This window comes from Rattus norvegicus, chromosome 1, assembly GCF_021556685.1.
Source record: "Rattus norvegicus strain SHRSP/BbbUtx chromosome 1, alternate assembly SHRSP_T2T, whole genome shotgun sequence".
NCBI lineage: Eukaryota > Metazoa > Chordata > Mammalia > Rodentia > Muridae > Rattus > Rattus norvegicus.
The window spans coordinates 21,072,782-21,091,404 of NC_141534.1; the positions used below are offsets into that span (position 1 = coordinate 21,072,782).

The following is an 18,623-nucleotide window of genomic DNA, read 5'->3' on the forward strand; positions in this document are numbered from 1 at the left end:
AAAGATGAGACTAATCCTGCAGAGTTGATGAATCAGGGTGGGGAGATACCCAGGGGGACCCCACACTCTCAGAGGAGAATGGAGAGGGAATAAGGGAAGGGACTCTGTGTGGGGGCAGTGACCAGGATGTATGATTAATTGATTAATTAATTAATCTCTATTACTACCTGGTCCTCACTGGACAGCTGACTCTTCACCATTTAAAGTATAACATCTACACAACTCTGTATCTTTTTCACCCAAACCTGTCACCTTGCTTGGGGCCAGGTCTAAGTTTATATCCATCTCCTAGCCATTGCCATTATGTGGGCCAGACTTGACATTATGGATGAGAACATGCTCTCTAGATTACAAGAGATGAGACATAGGCTAGGCTTCTGCCCTCATTTCTCCACATGTAAAATGAAGTTCTTTATAGGTTTACCATGAAAAAAAAAAACAAAACAAAAGAGATCATAAACTTGTGCTTAGCCAGACAGAGAGTAGGTACCACAATGGCTGGAGGCACTGGTAAGATCCACCTCTACCCATGAAGACTGTTTTTATCTCTCTGTCCCCTTTTCCTTCCCACCCTTGCTAACTTCTAGTTCATATCCATTGCATTATGGGTCCATGTTGAGACATACGAAGCCAGGATTAGCTCATCTTCTGTTCCTTAAAGGGTTGCCAAATACTTTCTAAGTCCATTCAAGTCTACAATCAAAGACCTTTGGTGGCCTCCTTTGTCCACATAGCTTTGTCCTGAGCAGGGCTTTAGAGAATCTAGGAGCTCCGACACCTTTTCTTTTCAGCTTCAACTCCTCACAGGTCTTTCTGCACCTGTCCATTCTTTCCCTTCCTCCACAGACCTGCCAGGCTTCTGGCTTGTGTGTGTCTGAGCCTCACTGCCTCAGCTATTCAGGCTTCAGACACTTTGTCGTGGACAGCCCTTTCCTCTCCTTGGAATTAGTCAGTCCTACCCCAGAGCTTTGCTTCTATGTGCATCTGGGGCTACATGTTGTTTTTCACATTTGCTGCTTCTCCACACTCAACTAAGTCTAGGCATTCAGGTAAGCCTCCCTGAGTAGGTGGAAACAGAACATTCATCCTAGCAGCTGCCTAACACCGAACCTGCTTGCCTCTAGTTAATGAAGGCTCTCTGAAGATTGACACTTTACAAACCAGCATCCTAGCCCAGCTGAATGAGCACCAAAGAGCCATCTCAACAGAAAATATACAAGAATCATAGCAGCAGCAGCCCTCTGTGGAGGAGGGGAAGGAAAGTTCAATGAAGGCAGTCTTAATCCTGGTGTTCCAACACTCTCCTTCTGACTTTGTCACTTATGCCAGGAAAGTCCCCCCACTTACCTTCTCCAGTTGAATTTTTTAGTGAAGGTGAGGATTTCAACCTGAGCTTATCTGCATGGCCACACAGTCCCATGTAAAAGAATGTAGATGGGTACTGAAAGCAATCCTTTAAGGTGGACTCTGTCAGCTGCCCACCAGCAGCAGCCTATGGGGTGGGACAGAGAGGGGACAGGAGCCAGGAATGAAGCCCTGAGTGTGGTTACCAATCTCCCTCAAACTTTCCCAAGGTCTTGGGGCTGGAGAGATGACTCAGTGGTTAAGAGCACCGGCTGCTCTTCCAGAGGACCTGGGTTCAATTCCCAGCACCCACGTGGCAGCTTGCAACTGCAGGTAACTCCAGTTGCAGGGGTCTGGCACCCTCACGCAGACATATGTGCTGTCAAAACACCAATGCACATTAAAAAAGTTTCCAAAGTCTCTAGAGATCCTTTGAGTTAAGAAATGAGTCTTTTAATTAGCCTCAGCAGTCTAGTATCTTTGGAAATTCACCACTAAGCTGGTTCAAAGCAGCTCAATGGTAGTCGTAGGTCGGTGTGAACCTTGGCATTTGCCAGTTTATTGCCATTTCTTATCCTGCATTCAGGCCCAAGGCGAGTGTGAGCAAAGAGGAATGTAAGCTACAGCAGCCAGAAAAAAGCCCTGCCATTGTCTGGGCCACCACTCACCTGTGGCTATTATCTGTGTCTCTCTAGACTTGAAAGGGGAGGGAGCATGACCTCTGCTCCACAGACCCGACTTCCAGACCAAAGGCTGGGCTCTAGAAGAATTAAGTGATTGTCAAGTAAGTCAATGTGCCCTCCAGAGAAGCACTCAGAACAGGACCAATTGGGCAGTTTTCACATGTGGGAAGAGTGTTTTTCATTCCCAGTGTTTGTTATGTCAACTATGTGCATTAGTTTGACCATTCAGTCATGTTTAGCGCTGAGATTTAGGAAGCAGAGTAAGAGTTCTTCCTGGGGCTGGGCCTCTATGGGAAGAACACACAGTGAGAAGGGTATTTGAAGTCAGCTGTTTAACCTCAGCTTATCAGGATCATCCTCCTTCCTGTCAGACAGAGATGCACCTCAGGACAGCCTGGGAGATTTACTCTTCTACACCCTGTGGCTGAGTTACAGAGTAACTTGCCTACGGTGCTCCAGAAGTCACCCCACTAATAAGCTAGAGCAAAGTCCACAACTAGTTTCATGGAAAAGAGTGAGCAAAGGCCAGAACTCCCGGGAAGGACTATCACACACCAGGGGCAAGTGGCCGGTCCTGAGTGAGGATCCCTGTGCCGGTCCCAGTGGTGGGGGCCATGAGCTCTGTGCTGGCGATCTTCTTACAGGAACTCCCCGGCCCGGTTCTGATCCTGGGGATCTTCCTGCCTGTGACCTTGCTGCTCCTCCTCCTGATCGCCTACTTCAGGATCAAACTGATGTCAGGTAAGCGTGATGCCCCACAAGGAAGGGTTTGGTTCATCCTTGAAACACAGCAAAGCCTGCGTGTGCTCTGGGGAGCTGGAGAAATAAATCTTTTTCATTGACAGATTTTTCTCCCCCAGCCCTTTCTTGACGAATTGGGCAAAGTTTGATACTTTCGACTCTGTAGGTTGCGAGATACGTAGGGTTTGTCCACTTGCTACAGGGCCGCCTTCACGGTGGTTCCCTGTAGACCGTCATCTGTGACTCACCAAATTGGACACGGGGTTGCTTGTTTATCTCTCAAGGCATCAGACTCACAGGAATTAATGCTGTTCACGGTCTTCCTTCCCTATGTAACGTGTGTGTGTGTGTGTGTGTGTGTGTGTGTGTGTGTGTGAGTGTGTGTGTGAGTGTGTGTGAGTGTGTGTGTGAGTGTGTGTGAGTGTGTGTGAGTGTGTGTGTGAGTGTGTGTGAGTGTGTGTGTGTGGTGTGTGTATGGTGTGTGTGTGTGAGTGTGTGTGTGTATGTGTCTGTGTGAGTGTCTGTGTGTGTATGGTGTGTGTGTGAGTGTGTGTGTGAGTGTGTGTCTGTGTGTGTGTATGTGTGAGTGTGTGTATGTGTGTGTGTATGTGTGTGTGTCTGTGTGTGTCTGTGTGTGTGAGTGTGTGTGTGAGTGTGTGTGTGAGTGTGTGTATGTGTGTGTGAGTGTGTGTGAGTGTGTGTGTATGTGTGTGTGAGAGTGTGTGTGAGTGTGTGTGAGTGTGTGTGAGTGTGTGAGTGTGTGTGAGTGTGTGTGTGTGTGTGTGTGTGTGTGTGTGTGTGTGATAGCCCCCATAAGGACTACTGTCACTCACACACACTGGGCTCCCACTGACACTGACTGCCGCTGGGGGACTTTAGAGATTTGGATGTCCCAGTTGGGAACTGTTTCATTGTACAACTCTCACATCTTTTTTTTTTAATTGGACATTTTATTTATTTACATTTTAAATGTTATTCCCTTTCCCAGTTTCCCCTCTACAAACCCCCTATCCTATCCCCCCTTACCCTGCTTCTATGAGGGTGCTCCCCCACCTACCTACCCACTCCAGCCTCCCCACCCTGGCACTCTCCTACACTGCAACATTGAGGCTTCATAGGATCCAGGGTCCCCTTCCCATTGATGCCAGATAAGGCCCCTTCAGCTCCTTCAGTCCTTCTCCATTGGTGTCCCTGTGATCAGTCTGATGGTTAGCTGCAAGCATCCGCATCTGTATTGGTCAGGATCTGGTAGAGCCTCTCAGGAGACATTCATATCAGGATCCTGTCAGCAATAGTGTCTGGGGTTTGGTGTCTGCATATGGGATGGATCCCCATGTGGGCAGTCTCTCGATGGCCTTTCCTTCAGTCCCTGCTCCACTCTTTGTCCCTGTATTTCCTTAGACAGGAGCAATTCTGGGCTAAAATTTTGGAAATGGGTGGATGGCCCCATCCCTCAACTGGGAAGACAGGTGGGCATGTCTAACCTTTGGATATGGTATCCACAGGTTCTCCCTCCCCTTTGTTGGGTATTTCAGCTAATGTCATCCCTGTGGAGTCCTGGGAGGCTTTTGCTTTCCTGGTATCTGGGACTTTCTGGTGGCTACCCCGAGTTTCCCATCCCCCATTGCTATACACCTCTGTTCAATTTCCTGACCCTCTGTGCATCTCCTCTATCTCCTGCCATACCTGATTCTGCTCCTCTTTTTCCCCTCTCTCTCCTTTCTTCCTCCCAAGTCCCTCCCACCCTCTACCTCCCTTGATTGTTTTGTTCCCCCTTCTAAGTAGGACTGAAGCATCCACTCTTTGGTTTTTCTTCCTCTTGAGCTTTATGTGGTCCGTGAGTTGTATCCTGGGTATTCCAAGCTCTTTACCTAATATCCACTTCTCAGTGAGTGCACACCATGTGTGTTCCTTTGTCATTGAGTTATCTCACTCAGGATGATATTTTCTAGATTCATACATGCGAATTTCATGAAGTCATTGTTTTTGATAGCTGAGTAGTATTCCATTTGTGTAGATGTACCACATTTTCTGTATCCATTCCTCTGTTGAAGGACAACTGGATTTTCTTTCCAGATTCTGGCTATTATAAATAAGGCTGCTATAAACATAGTAGAACATGTGTCCTTGTTATATGTTGGAGCATCTTTTGGGTATACGCCCAGGAGTGGTATAGCTGGGTCCTCAGGTAGCACTATGTCTAATTTCCTGAGGAACCTCCAGACTGATTTCCAGAGTGGTTGTACCAGTCTGCAATCCCACCAGCAATCTCTGTTGCTTCCTTCACAAGATAAATCTCCAAAACCTCACAAGTGATTCAAGCTGACATGAGGCATAGAGCGGGTCAAGACAGTATTATAGTATACACACAGGCATTTTCATGGCTCTGCCCATGTGCATACCCATGATCATATACATGTGTATATACCTTCTTCTGCCTCTGAACTTCTGCTAAAGAAGTGTTCAAGCATTGTACTATCAGTGTTTAGCCAATGCAAGACACTGAATACTGGACTGCAGCAGAAATCTCCCAAAAGACACACACACACACACACACACATACACACACACACACACACACATATATATATATATATACACACACACATATATACATATACACAATACACACACATACATCTACCCACACATATATATATATACATAATACATACACACACACATCTACACACATATATACATATACACAGTACATACACACATCTACACACATATATACATATACACAATACATACACACACATATATACACACATATACACATGCATATATACATATACACACATATACACACACACACACACACACACACACACACACATGCACACACACAGCGTATAAAAACCCACAGAATACATTCATAAGCATAAGGTGATCTGCTATGGGCATTTTGGTCCTGAATTGAGATGGTTCGCTCTGAAGCTGGGCTGTGTATTAAGAGGCTGCGTGTTCATTTGGTTTTCGTTAAATTCTAGATGCTGTAAAGGTTAATGCTTATTTTTGTAATGTCACTAAAAATCAGACCCTTCTTAATTTGGGTAGTTTCATATTAAACTACTGAAAGAACAAATTTGAAAGCTGGCCATAGTTGTGCATAGCTGTAATTCTCGCACCCAGGGAGCTGAGGCAGGAGGCTTGCTTATTTGAGTTGAGTCTGGACAACAGGATGAGACTCCATCTTAAAAACGGTTGCAAAGTCTCTGTTCTTCTACAAAAACTTGCCAAGTTCAAGCAAGTTACTCTTAAGTAATTACGAACAACAGGCAGCATCAGCAGAACAATTAGGGGCACTCTCATTCTAAAAGGAGACTCAGGACACAGGGAACCCCTAGAAGACAGAGACTGCATCACAGAATCTGCTTCCCACCAGGGCCTCCAGGAGAACTCTGCAGCCTCAGCTGCCCTAAAGCTGCGGCCCTTTTACATAGTTCCTCACGTTGCCGTGACCCTCAAGCATAGAAATATTTTCATTGCTACTTCATAACTATAACTTTGCTACCATTCTGCATCATAATGGAAATATCTGTGTTCTCCAGTGGTCTTTGGTGACCCTCGTGGAAGGGTTGTTGGGCTCCAATGGGGTCAAGACGCACAGGTTGAGAGCCACTGCTGTAGCCTTTCATTCTGTCTCATTTTTATGAACAATCTCCTGCAGGATGATTAAGGGACACTGCAGTGTCCTCTACAGAACCCACACCATAAATCCTTTTCTTTGTAAAGTCAGTCCCCTCCCTGTCCTCAAGATCAGACTTGTAGAAATTCTGTACCAAGATATTTAAGTTTCCCAAACCTCAGAAAAACTCAAGAACAAAGAAGGAGCTGAAAATCATAACTCCCAAACATTGCAGCAGTGTCCTTCAATCCTGCACACTGGCTCTCTGCCTGGGGCTACAGACATTTCGATGTAGAAGGCCCTTCGCTGTTGCTGTAGCGACCATGACCAGCCACAGATGCCCAGGCTCCCACTGACACTGGAGAAGAGAAGTGGGTGTCAGTCAAGGACCTGCATTCTTCACATACTTAAGTTTTATCTCCAGCTGCCTCTTTAGCAAGATAAACCGTACAATGTACAGTCCCCCCCCCCAAAAAAAAAACATATCAAGCACAAAAGGAGGCAAACGGATCACAAAAGCCTCTTGGATTTCAGTCTCCCAGTGGCCTCTGCTCAACAGTTACAATAGATTGGATGTAGTCTATAAAAAGATGACAGCTCGGTTCCACAGCTTTTCATATCCCCCGGGGAAACATCTGTACCATGAGAAACACGAGTGAGTACACAGTATTTTACCTCATATTTAGATAAGTTTGAGGTCTAAGCAAATCACGCTCCTCAGAACACCCTGGAAAGACCACCCTGCAGCTGGAAGTGTGGCCAGGCAACCCTGCACTGCTTCAGGGGCAGCGCAGACCAAGTGTTCTCTTAGTTATTGTGCCTGTCGCTGTGACGGAACGCCATGAACTTGAAGAGGAAAGGGCTTATCTGAGTGACTTTTCCTGAATCACAGTCCATTAAGGGAAGGGAAAGCGGAAACTGAAACTAGGTAGGATGGGAGGCAGGGGGTGATGCAGAGGCCATGAAGCGATACCGCTTACTGGCTCACTCAGCCTTCATTCTTATAGAAACCAGTACCACTAGCCCAGGGTAGGCACTGTCCACAATAGATTGGGTCCTTCCCAATCAACCACTAATTAAGAAAATGTCCTACAGTAGTTACTTCATAACTGTAATTTTGTTATTACGAACCATAATGTAAATATCTGATGTTCAGAATATCAGATAAGCAACCCTGTGAAATTTTTCCCAAAGGGGTTCGGACCCACAGGTTGAGAACTGCTGCCCTATAGTCTTGGCTACAGTCCAATCTTCTGGAAGCATTTTCTCAACTGAGGCTTCCTCTTCTCAGAGGACTTGAGCTTGTGTCAGGCTGACATAAAAACCAGTCAGGACAGTGTTGCGGACCACACTGCTCAGTTCAGAACTGCCCGATGTGTACATAACCCTGTAACTGTCGCATAGTGACCTCCATCTGTCCTAAGCACAGATGCCTAATGCCTCCCCCGGGAAGCTACCAGGAGATCCAGTCACAATAAATACTATACAGCTACATCTGTGGGTCAACAGATGGGGAAGTGCTCGGAAGCGTGTGGCCACAGAGGGCACATAACTAGTATACCTCCATCCCTTCTCTCTCTTTACCCCTTGTGATGGACTGTATATGCTTGGCCCAGGGAGGGGCACTATTTGGAAGTGTGGCCTTGTTGGAATAGGTGTGACCTAGTTGGAGTAGGTGTGTGGTTGTGGGTATATGCTTAAAGACCCTCCTCCAGTCTTCTCGCAGCCTTCAGATGAAGATGTAGAACTCTCAGTTCCTCCTGCACCGTGCCTGCCTGGATGCTGCCGTGTTCCTGCCTTGATGATAATGGACTAAACCTCTGAAGCTGTAAGCCAGCCCCAGCTAACTGTTGTCATTATGAGGGTTGCATTGATCATGGTGCCTGATCACAGCAGTAAACCCTAACCAAGACAGCCCTCCATGGTCTGACATGCTAATGAGCTTGTCCTAATCCTGGATTTTCAAAAACCATGAGTATATCCCTTCCCTCTCAGAACTTTCAGCTTTCCAGATAAGATTAAACCCAGGAGGTGGGCAGTAGCACTGGTAACCTCATACCACGAGGACCAGTCTGTGAGTGAAGTCCCTTAAACAGTTTTAAAACTTCCTCTGAACTTACATCCTACCTCTAGAAAGCAACCAGTTGTCAGTCATTCGACAAATATTTGTGAATCTGCCTGGGGCAGTTTTCTCCTCCTATGACTGAACACCACAGACTGAGTAGCTTTTTTAAAAAATGAAAGTTATTTTTCATACTTCTGAAGATAGGGAGGTCCAAGGTCATATGGCCCCATTGAGGTACCGCTTGCTAATACAGACTCTGTGGTCCCATAGCAAGAGGGATACACCTAAAAGACAGATCCAAATTACTTTTTAAAATAACACATAATCTCGTTACTTGTTACTCCATTCATAAGAACACAGTTATGTTTTTTTATTTATTTTTATTGGATATTTTTTATTTACATTTCAAATGTTATCCCCTTACCCCCACCCAACCTCCCACCCCTTCCTGCCTCCCTGCCCTGACATTCCCCTACACTGGGGCGGGGTGGGGGGCAGCCTTGGCAGGACCAAGGGCTTCTCCTCCCTTCGGTGCTCAACAAGGCCATCCTCTGCTACATATGCACCTGGAGACATGTGTACTGTTTAGATGGTGGTTTAGTACCTGGGAGCTCTGGTTGGTTGGAATTGTTGTTCTTATGGGGCTGCAAACCCCTTCGGCTCCTTCAATCTTTCTCTAACTCCTCTATTGGGGACCCCACTCTCAGTTCAATAGCTGGCTGTGCGCATCTGCTTCTGCTTGTCATGCTCTGACTGAGCCTCTCAGGGGACAGCTGTATCAGGCTCCTGTCAGCTTGCACTTCTTGGCATCAGCAGTATTGTCTGGGTTTGGTGGCTGTATGTATGTGGGCTGGATCCTGAGGTGGGGCAGTCTCTGAAAGGCCATTCCTTCAGTCTCTGTTCCAAACTTTGTCTCCATATCTAATCCTATGAATATTTGTTCCCCTTTTAAGAAGGATCGAAGCATCCAAGCTTTGGTTGTCCTTTTTCTAGAGGTTTTTGTGGTCTGTGAATTGTATCTTGGGTATTCTGAGCTTTTGGGTTAATATCCATTTGTCAGTGAGTGCATACCATGTGTGTTATTTTGTGACTGGGTTATCTCACTCAGGATGATATTTTCTAGTTCCATCCATTTGCCTATGACTTTCACGAAGTCATTGTTTTTGATAGCTGAGTAGTACTTGGTTCTCTGGAGTCTAACTTCTTGGGTTCTTTGTATATATTGGATATTAGCCCTCTATCAGATGTAGGATTGGTAAAGATCTTTTCCCAATCTGTTGGTTACTGTTTTGTCCTAATGACAGTGTCCTTTGACTTAGAGAAACTTTGCAATTTTATGAGGTCCCATTTGTCAAGTCTTGATCTTAGAGCATTGGCGCTCTGTTCAGGAAATTTTACCCAGTGCCCATGTGTTTGAGGCTTTTCCTCACTTTTTCTTCTATAAGTTTGAGTGTATCTGGTTTGATGTGGAGGTCCTTGATCCATTTGAACTTAAGCTTTGTTCAGGGCGTTAAGAATGGATCGATTTGCATTGTTCTACATGCTGACCTCCAGTTGAACCAGCACCATTTTTGAAAATGCTATCATTTTTCCACTGGATGGTTTTAGCTACTTTGTCAAAGATCAAGTGGCCATAGGTGTGTGGGTTCATTTCTGGGTCTTCAAGTCTATTCCATTGATCTGCTTGCCTTTCTCTGTACCAATACCATACAGTTCTTATCACGATTTTGTCACAACTGCTTGAGTTCAGGGATGGTGATTCCCTGAGAAGTTCTTTTATTGTTGAGGATAGTTTTCACTATCCTGGGTTTTTTGCTATTCCAAATGAATTTTCAAATTTTCTAACTCTTGTGTGTATTTGCTTCTTTTTGTTCTACAGGTTTTAGGTGTGCTGTCAAGCTACTAGTGCATGCTCTCTCCAGTTTCTTATTGGAGGTGCTCAGAGCTATGAGTTTCCCCTCTTAGCACTTCTTTCATTGTGTTCCAGAAGTTGGGGTATCTTGTGCCTTCAGTTTCATTAAATTCTAAAAAGTCTTTAATTTTTTTTTTACTTCTTTCTTGACCAAGTTATCATTGACTAGAGTGTTTTTCAGCTTCCATGTGTATTGGGCTTTCTATCATTTTTGTTGCTATTAAAAACCAGCCCTAGTCTGTGGTGAGCTGATAGGATGTATGGAGTTACTTCAATCTTCTTGTATCTGTTGAGGTCTGTTTTGTGACTGATTATATGGTCAATTTTGGAGAGGGTGCCATGAGGTGCTGAGAAGAAGGTATATTCTTTTGTTTTAGGATGAAACGTTCTGTAGATAACTGTTAAATCCATTTGGTTCATAACTTCTGTTACTTTCACTGTGTCTCTGTTTAGTTTCTGTTTATATGATCTGTTCATTGATAAAAGTGGGGTGTTGAAATCTCCCACTATTATTGTGTGAGGTGCAATGTGTGCTTTGAGCTTTAGTAAAGTTTCTTTTGTGAATATGTGTGCTTTTACATTTGGAGCATAGATATTTAGGATTGAGGGTTCATCTTGGTAGATTTTTCCTTTATGAGTATGAAGTGTTCTTCCTTATCTTTTTTGATAGCTTACAGTTGAAAGTTGATTTTATTCAATATTAGAATGGCTACTCCAGTTTGTTTCTTGGGACCAATTACTTGGAAAATGGTTTTCAAGGCGTTTGCTCTGAGGTAGTGTCTGTCTTTGTCACTGAGGTGTATTTCCTGTATGCAGCAAAATGCTGGGTCCTGTTTACATATTCGGTCTGTTAGTCTATGTCTTCTTATTGGGGAATTGAGTCCATTAATGTTAAGGCATAGTGATTGTTGTTTCCTGTTATTTTTGTTGTTAGAGGTAGAATTGTTTGTATAGCTCTTTTCTTTTGGGTTTATTGCAATAAGATTACTTTCTTGCTTTTTCTAGGGTATATTTTTCCTCCTTGTGTTGGAGTTTTCCATCTATTATCCTTTGTAGGGTTGGATTTGTGGAAAGATATTGTGTAAATTTGGTTTTGTCATGGCATATCTTGGTTTCCACATGTATGTTAATTGAGAGTTTTGCTGGATATAGTAGCCTGGGCTGGCATTTGTGTTCTCTTAGGGTCTGTATGACATCTGTCCAGGATCTTCTGGCTTTCATAGTCTCTGGCGAGAAGTCTGGTGTGATTCTGATAGGTCTGCCTTTATATGCTACTTGACCTTTTCCCCTTACTGCTTTTAATATCTCTCTTTGTTTTGTGCATTTGATGTTTTGACTATTATGTGACAGGAGGAGTTTCTTTTCTGGTCCAATCTGTTTGGAGTTCTGTAGGCTTCCTTTATGTTTATGGGCATCTCTTTAGATTAGGGAAGTTTTCTTCTATAATTTTGTTGACTATATTTACTGGCCTTTTAAGTTGGGAGTCTTTGTTCTCTTTTATACATATTATCCTTAGGTTTGATCTTCTCGTTGTGTCCTGGATTTCCTGGATGTTTGGGGTTAGGAGCTTTTTGTGTTTTGCATTTTCTTTGACTGTTGTGTCATCATTTTCTATGGCATCTTCTGCCCCTGAGATTCTCTCTTCTGTCTCTTGTATTCTGTTGGTGATGCTTGCATCTGTGACTCCTGATCTCTTTCCTAGGTTTCCTATCTCCAGGTTTGTCTCCCTTTGTGATTTCTTTATTGTTTCTACTTCCATTTTTAGATCCTGGATGGTTTTGTTCAATTCCTTCACCTAATTGGTTGTGTTTTCCTGTAATTCTTTAAGAAATTTTTGTGTTTCCTCTTTAAGGGCTTCTACTTGTTTACCTGTATTGTCCTGAATTTCTTTTTTTTTTTAAATGATGGGCAGAAGGGGTATTATATGTATTTTTAAGTAAATATAAAATAATATGACCTTAATACTTTTTTATCTTTATTTTTTTAATTTTTTAAAAATTTTTTATCTTTATTAACTTGAGTATTTATTTACATTTCGAGTGTTATTCCCCTTCCTGGTTTCCGGGCCAACATCCCCCTAACCCCTCCCCCTCTCCCTCTATGTGGGTGTTCCCCTCCCCATCCTCCCCCCATTACTGCCCTCCCCCCAACAATTATGTTCACTCAGGGTTCAGTCTTGGCAGGACCAAGGGCTTCCCCTTCCACTGGTGCTCTTACTAGGATATTCATTGCTACCTATGAGGTCAGAGTCCAGGGTCAGTCCATGTATAGTCTTTAGGTAGTGGCTTAGTCCCTGGAAGCTCTGGTTGCTTGGCATTGCTGTTCATATGGGGTCTTGAGTCCCTTCAAGCTCTTTCAGTCCTTTCTCTGATTCCTTCAACGGGGGACCTATTCTCAGTTCAGTGGTTTGCTGCTGGCATTCGCCTATGTATTTGCTGTATTCTGCTGTGTCTATCAGGAGAGATCTACATCCGGTTCCTGTCGGCCTGCACTTTTTTGCTTCATCTATCTTATCTAATTGGGTGGCTGTATATGTATGGGCCACATGTTGGGCAGGCTCTGAATGGGTGTTCCTTCTGCCTCGTCCTGTATTTTTTTTTCTTTTCTTTTTTTTTGGAGCTGGGGACTGAACCCATGGCCTTGCGCTTGCTAGGCAAGCGCTCTACCACTGAGCTAAATCCCCAACCCCTAGTCCTGTGTTTTTTTAAAGGGGTTATTTATGTCCTTCTTAAAGCCCTCTATCATCATCATAAGATGTGATTTTAAAATCCAAATCTTGCTTTTCCGGTATGTTGAGATATCCAGTATTTGCTTTGGTGGGATATTTGGTGGGTGCTTTGCTCTGATAATACCAAATAGTCTTGGTTTCTGTTGCTTAGGTTCCTGCACTTGCCTCTCCCCATTTTGTTGTCTCTGGTGTTAGCTGTTCTATCTGTAAGCCTGTGTCAGCACTCCTAGAGACTGGCTTTTTCCCAGTGGGATCTGGGTACAGAGAGCTGTGTCACAGGCTCAGCTCTGGGCCCAAGTGGAAACTGGAAGGATCCTGTCCCAGACTGCTCCTCAGTTCCTGTGTCCAGAGGGCTCCAGACTGGTTCCTCTTATGCCAGGAATGTGAGCAGAAGTGGTGGTCTCCCCTGTGCTCTCAGGAATGTCCGCACTTCTGACAGTCCCTCTCTCCCCCCCATGAGATTTGGGTACAGAGAGCTGTGGGATCAGTTTAGCTCCAGGTACAGGCAAAAACTGGAAGGATCCACAGTTCTGTTCTTAAAGCCCCCATCTGGCCCTAGAGCTTTAGGACCTCACAGTGGGTGTGGGTAAATTTTTGGTGGCAAACCAAAGTAAAGCACTACTATGTACTTTGGTTTGCCCTAGGCACTGGGATAGACTTTCAACTATAAAAACTTTAGTTCAAGAGGAAACGACTTTGCATTTAGAAAGCCAAAATTATTCATCAGAAAAAAAAAAAAATAACCTAACACCAGAGATGTTAACTTTGTTTCTGATATTGGCCTCAGGCCAAGTTAAGGCCGAATTCTGCCCTTGAACCTAGCCAAATCTAAACCCTAATCTTTTACTTCTACATCTTTTCCAAAGTGTCACCTGTCACCAAGCAGGATCCTCTGAACACCTACGGACCACCCAGTGGTGAAATATACCACCTTCTTCATTGTCACTCTCTTTTGCTGGCTCCTAATAAAGTGTACCCAGGCTGTGGGCAGGGAAGGGAGTATGGGAAGCTGGAGACAGTGGAAGCACTGTTTCTTACAGTGGGACAAGTGTGTGCATCAGTTATCAAACATAGTGGAAGTCTTGCCTCTGGCCTGTAGCTTAAAAACTGTAGTTCTTCCTGTAGTCATTTCCCAAAGAGTGTGTAGTACCGGTCCCTCTGCAGTTAAGAGGGCAAACTAGATCCTTAGGCCACAGATTAAAACATCACCAGTTTGTACCCCTATTTAACAACATCCACTTCAAAATCATAAACATATAGGCAAATGCCATATAGTTTATCTTCTACCAAGAGCTACAAGTGTACCAATTCCCATTTTGCTTCTATAAAGAGCAGGACATTGACAGATTAACTGGTGTGTTCATAGAACCCCAGAAGTCCAGAAAAACAGAAAACCAGCTTGTGAGCTTCCTAGAATGTTAGACAACTGGGCACTTCAGGATGGGATGGGAAGTGTATGAGGATGGGATGGAAAAAAAATTGTCTTAGAATAATTATGCCACCCCAAGGTGACTCGCCTGGAAAGCAGTAGGCAAGAGATGAATCTCAGCAGCCTGCCTCCAGTGCTAGCCTTCTCAGTCCACACACTACCAGGCAGGCTTCCTATGAGCTGAGTGCATCGTTTGCTTGTTTCTTGTGGGGGGAGGGGGGTCAAGCAAATAAACTTACTGGCAACTGTGGGAAGTCTGTAAATAAGGAAAGAATGCTTCCAAAAGCTTTGGGTGGGTTGATATTTTAATATAAAAGAAACACAAATGAGTCCTAGGGAGGGTAATTCACATAAACATCTACCCCATGCCAGGAAGACTCTACCTTCACCCAACAAAGAAAATCCTTATTGCTTTCAGAATTCTCCATAACAAACTCAGATGCTTTCCAAACCACCTGCTGAATCTGCACATCCTCCCCAAAAGACTTCAGGGATTAAACTGATAGCCCAGTTGCAAGCTCTTTTTGCAAAGGCAAATTCCACTTCTCTTATTCTCTGCAGAGTGAACAGTTTTGTCACTGGCTGGATGACTGACCACAGCTGGCTAAGCTCATCTCCCTCATCCCAGTCTCTGTTCTTTTAGCTGTCTCCTTTCACTCTTCTATTTGGGCTGCCCACCTTCAGCTCTCTAATGTATATCTTAGTCCTGCATTTAAAGCACTTCTTATACACTTCTGGAAGAAATTACTATTTCAATGAGTTCATAATCTGAGTCCAGGGTTATCTCAAAGGAATATATTTGAAATAGCAAATCATCTATGTGGAAAAGCAATGTAACCCAGTGGCTGAAAGCACAGACTCTAAAGTCAGGTTATCAAACCCTGGTATCAAATCCTGAATACATCCGTTTCTGTAGTTTGGGGAAAACTGCATTATCATGGTCTCTCTCTGCTCACTCATGAATTACGAAGTGACCAATTTATGTCACAGCAAGAATTAGACAAGTTAAACACATGCAAACTTAGCCCAGGGTATCTGGTACACGACTGCTGAACAAATGTTGACTATTAAGTACTGTGGCTCACATAGCCTGGATATATCCTCATGTAAAACCCAGAGCATTTCCTAAGTATGTTAAGTAAGGGATCTCGGAAGGATCCAAGCCAGGTAGAATGTTTACCAGGTACATCTTGAGGGATTGATGCCATAACTTGGTGTAGATACCAAGAATATGGTCAAGGTCAATTTCATACGCATGGCATTGGAAATCAATGTAGGTTGCTGTCAGGAACAAATACTTGTGAGTGTATGTCTCTGTGTGTGTGTGTGTGTGTGTGTGTGTGTGTGTGTGTGTGTGTGTGTGTGTGTGTGTGTGTGTGTGTGTGTATGCGCGCGCGCGTGCGCGCGTGCGCCAGAAGCATCTACAGAATGTATATTTAGATCTTAACAGAGATCTCAGGGTTAAAGTCAAATTTGGTTGCTGACACACTAGTTGAAGATCGGCGGTCGGCGAGAAGGTTGTATGCAAGGCAAACATATGGGAGTAGGTCACTGGTGGGAGGGATGAGCGAGGGGCTGTGCTGCTGTTAGAGATCTGGAAAGTGGGGACTGGAAAATGCCACTGGTTTAGTAAATCAGCATAAGTAGTGCGCTGCCTAAGGATTTTAGTATTTAAAGAGCGGTGTTAACTTAGGAATTCACAGGCTCTGGAGAGTTGCAAGAATTGCCAGTAAAAGAGTTGCCTTGTCTAAGGATGGCATATTCCCAAGTGTATTTTGGGAAAGGAGAAAGGGCAGAAACTCTGTTTTCCTAATACCTCTACCTCCAACCCCTGGCCCACACACAGTTACTGGACATGAGAACCTAAACATACACTAAACAAGACGTTAATGATCTTTAATTCAGTGACATCTGTCCTAAGCAGGGACAATTTTAGGAGCGACTGAGGAGGGCCAGAGAGACAGTGCAGTGTGTAAAGGTGCTTGCCACCAAGCCTGATGGCCAGGGACCAATCCCTGGGAGCAAATGGTGGAAGAACAGACCAGTCCTTGTTGTCCTCTGCCCTCCACATGGGCTGTGCCATGTCCATGACTACATGCATATACACACAGAGAAAATATTAATACAACTTTTTAAAGGAAGCCAAAGAAGGTGAGATTCTACAATAGACACCCGGTCTTCTGTAACTCACGGGGTGGCCAGTAGCTCCTAACGGGCTCTCAGATGTCTCCAAATTCACCAGTGTTTTTTTTCTTTCAGTTGAAGAACAACTAGCTCAGATGTCTGGTCACCAGAACAAGTTTGGTTCTTCCCCACACAAGAGAATGAGACAAAGGTGATGATTGGTATCATGCAATGGACAAAGCATCATGAATTAAAGGTCACAGAGCAGCAGTCAACAGAACCACCAGGCAACGAGAAAGAACAGTGAACACATCAGGTGCTACCAGAGGACTTCCGTGTGAGCCCATGTTAACGGCAGATCCTTGGAAAGTACCATGAACTTATAACTTCTCTTTAACATGCTCAATGTACTAGGCATTCCATGAGTTTTCCTTCACTGTGACTATGTTTATTTACTTTGCAGGGAATATTTTTAAAATAAAATTCCTAGGTCTCACCATATAACTTACTCTATGAAATCTCATATAATTTTCCCTTTAAGAGTAAGGAAACCCTGAGAGGAATCAAACAATTAGCCAAAGATGGTGCTCTGAGGGAGCCCAGTGGATGCTGTCCACGAGTCCTTCTACTTGGCCCTCTAGCTAGTCTGAAACATGGTAGCTTCAGACAGTGTTCAAGACCTGACCTTGTGTCTCTCCTTTCCCCAGCTTTTAATGTAACCCATCTCTGTGGCACCAAGCACGTGAATCTCAGTATTAGCTATGGGTCAATCACCAACGAAGCTTTCCCTGTGGCAGAGATATTGATGAGGTGATATGTGTGGAAGAAAGAGAAGCCAAGTGTTCCTCTAATCCCCCGAGGAGACCAACTCAAGTTGGTCTTTTTGTTTGTTTGTTTGTTTGTTTGTTTGTTTAGCAAAACCCAAACACCAGGGAGCTCTAAGCAGAAAGTCAGCATTTCAGAAGCAGGATTCGTATCATTCACTGGGCTCTAAAGAACATAGATGACGGAAGGCACGTCCTTCAAGGCTGCAGTTAAACAGATTACGTACACTACTGTACTCTCCATAGTTGTCTAGTTCATAGCAACAAATGCCCAGCAGTCTCCAACCCTGGCTAAAGTCCACCCTTTGTACACGATTCCATTGGTGAGTGGTTTTACGAAATAGCCAGTGTGACCATCTGGTTTGTTTTGTTGTTGTTGTTCTTTAAGCACCAAATTTGGCAGTGACAGTCATCCAAGACTGTAAAGATTGAAAATCACCACACCTCACTCAGTGGCCTGGTGTTTCCCACCTTTTCCTTTCAGCCCCACCCTGGAATTCTTCACAGGCACCCAGTGAGCTTTCTGTTGACACACATTGCAAAATTTCTCAGATCAACTGACACCACTTGTTTCTCCATTTAATAGTGCTCAATTCTATGGAGACTGTTGGGTCTTCCAGAGTTGGGTAACTTCTAAGTGTTCATGCCATGTGGAAGAAGTAACCCTATTCTTTTGGTTCTGGGAAGGATCTTTAGCTCCTAGTGGAAGCAGTTTGTGTAAAGCTGTGTGAACGGTCTGAGAGACAGGACACAGCAGAGTCCCAGACTGGGCAGCTGTCAGCCAAATCTGGGGCTCAGAATCAGCTGGCTTGCTTTTCCTCCAGAAATAGGAACTTCAGACATCGGAGCTTGTGCTTTGGTGGCTGCCTGACTGACCACTCACTTCACTGTGTAACAGATGAGCTCGAACACGCATGTTTTGAACAGTAAGCATGATCGATTGTTACAGGATGGCTTCATGGTGTTCATGGTGAACATGAGAGCGAAGAATTGACAAAACTATATGCCTGTGCTTTTTATAAAAACATTAGTTGGCTGGAGAGACGGCTCAGAGGTTGGGAGCACTGGCTGCTCTTCTAGAGGACCCAGGTTCCATTCGTAGCACCTACATGGTAGCTCACAACTGTCTGTAAGTCTGG

The 18,623-nt window shown here is 44.3% G+C and overlaps 1 protein-coding gene across 1 annotated transcript; it reads left to right on the plus strand.

Annotated features, from left to right (window-relative positions):
• Positions 1 to 2,571: 2,571 nt before the first annotated feature.
• Smlr1 (small leucine-rich protein 1) lies at positions 2,572 to 17,161 on the plus strand. Its single transcript, NM_001195606.1, is given in 2 exon segments — positions 2,572 to 2,768; positions 16,796 to 17,161. Coding segments are annotated over 2 exon segments (207 nt in total). The 5' UTR covers positions 2,572 to 2,641; the 3' UTR covers positions 16,876 to 17,161.
• Positions 17,162 to 18,623: the final 1,462 nt, after the last annotated feature.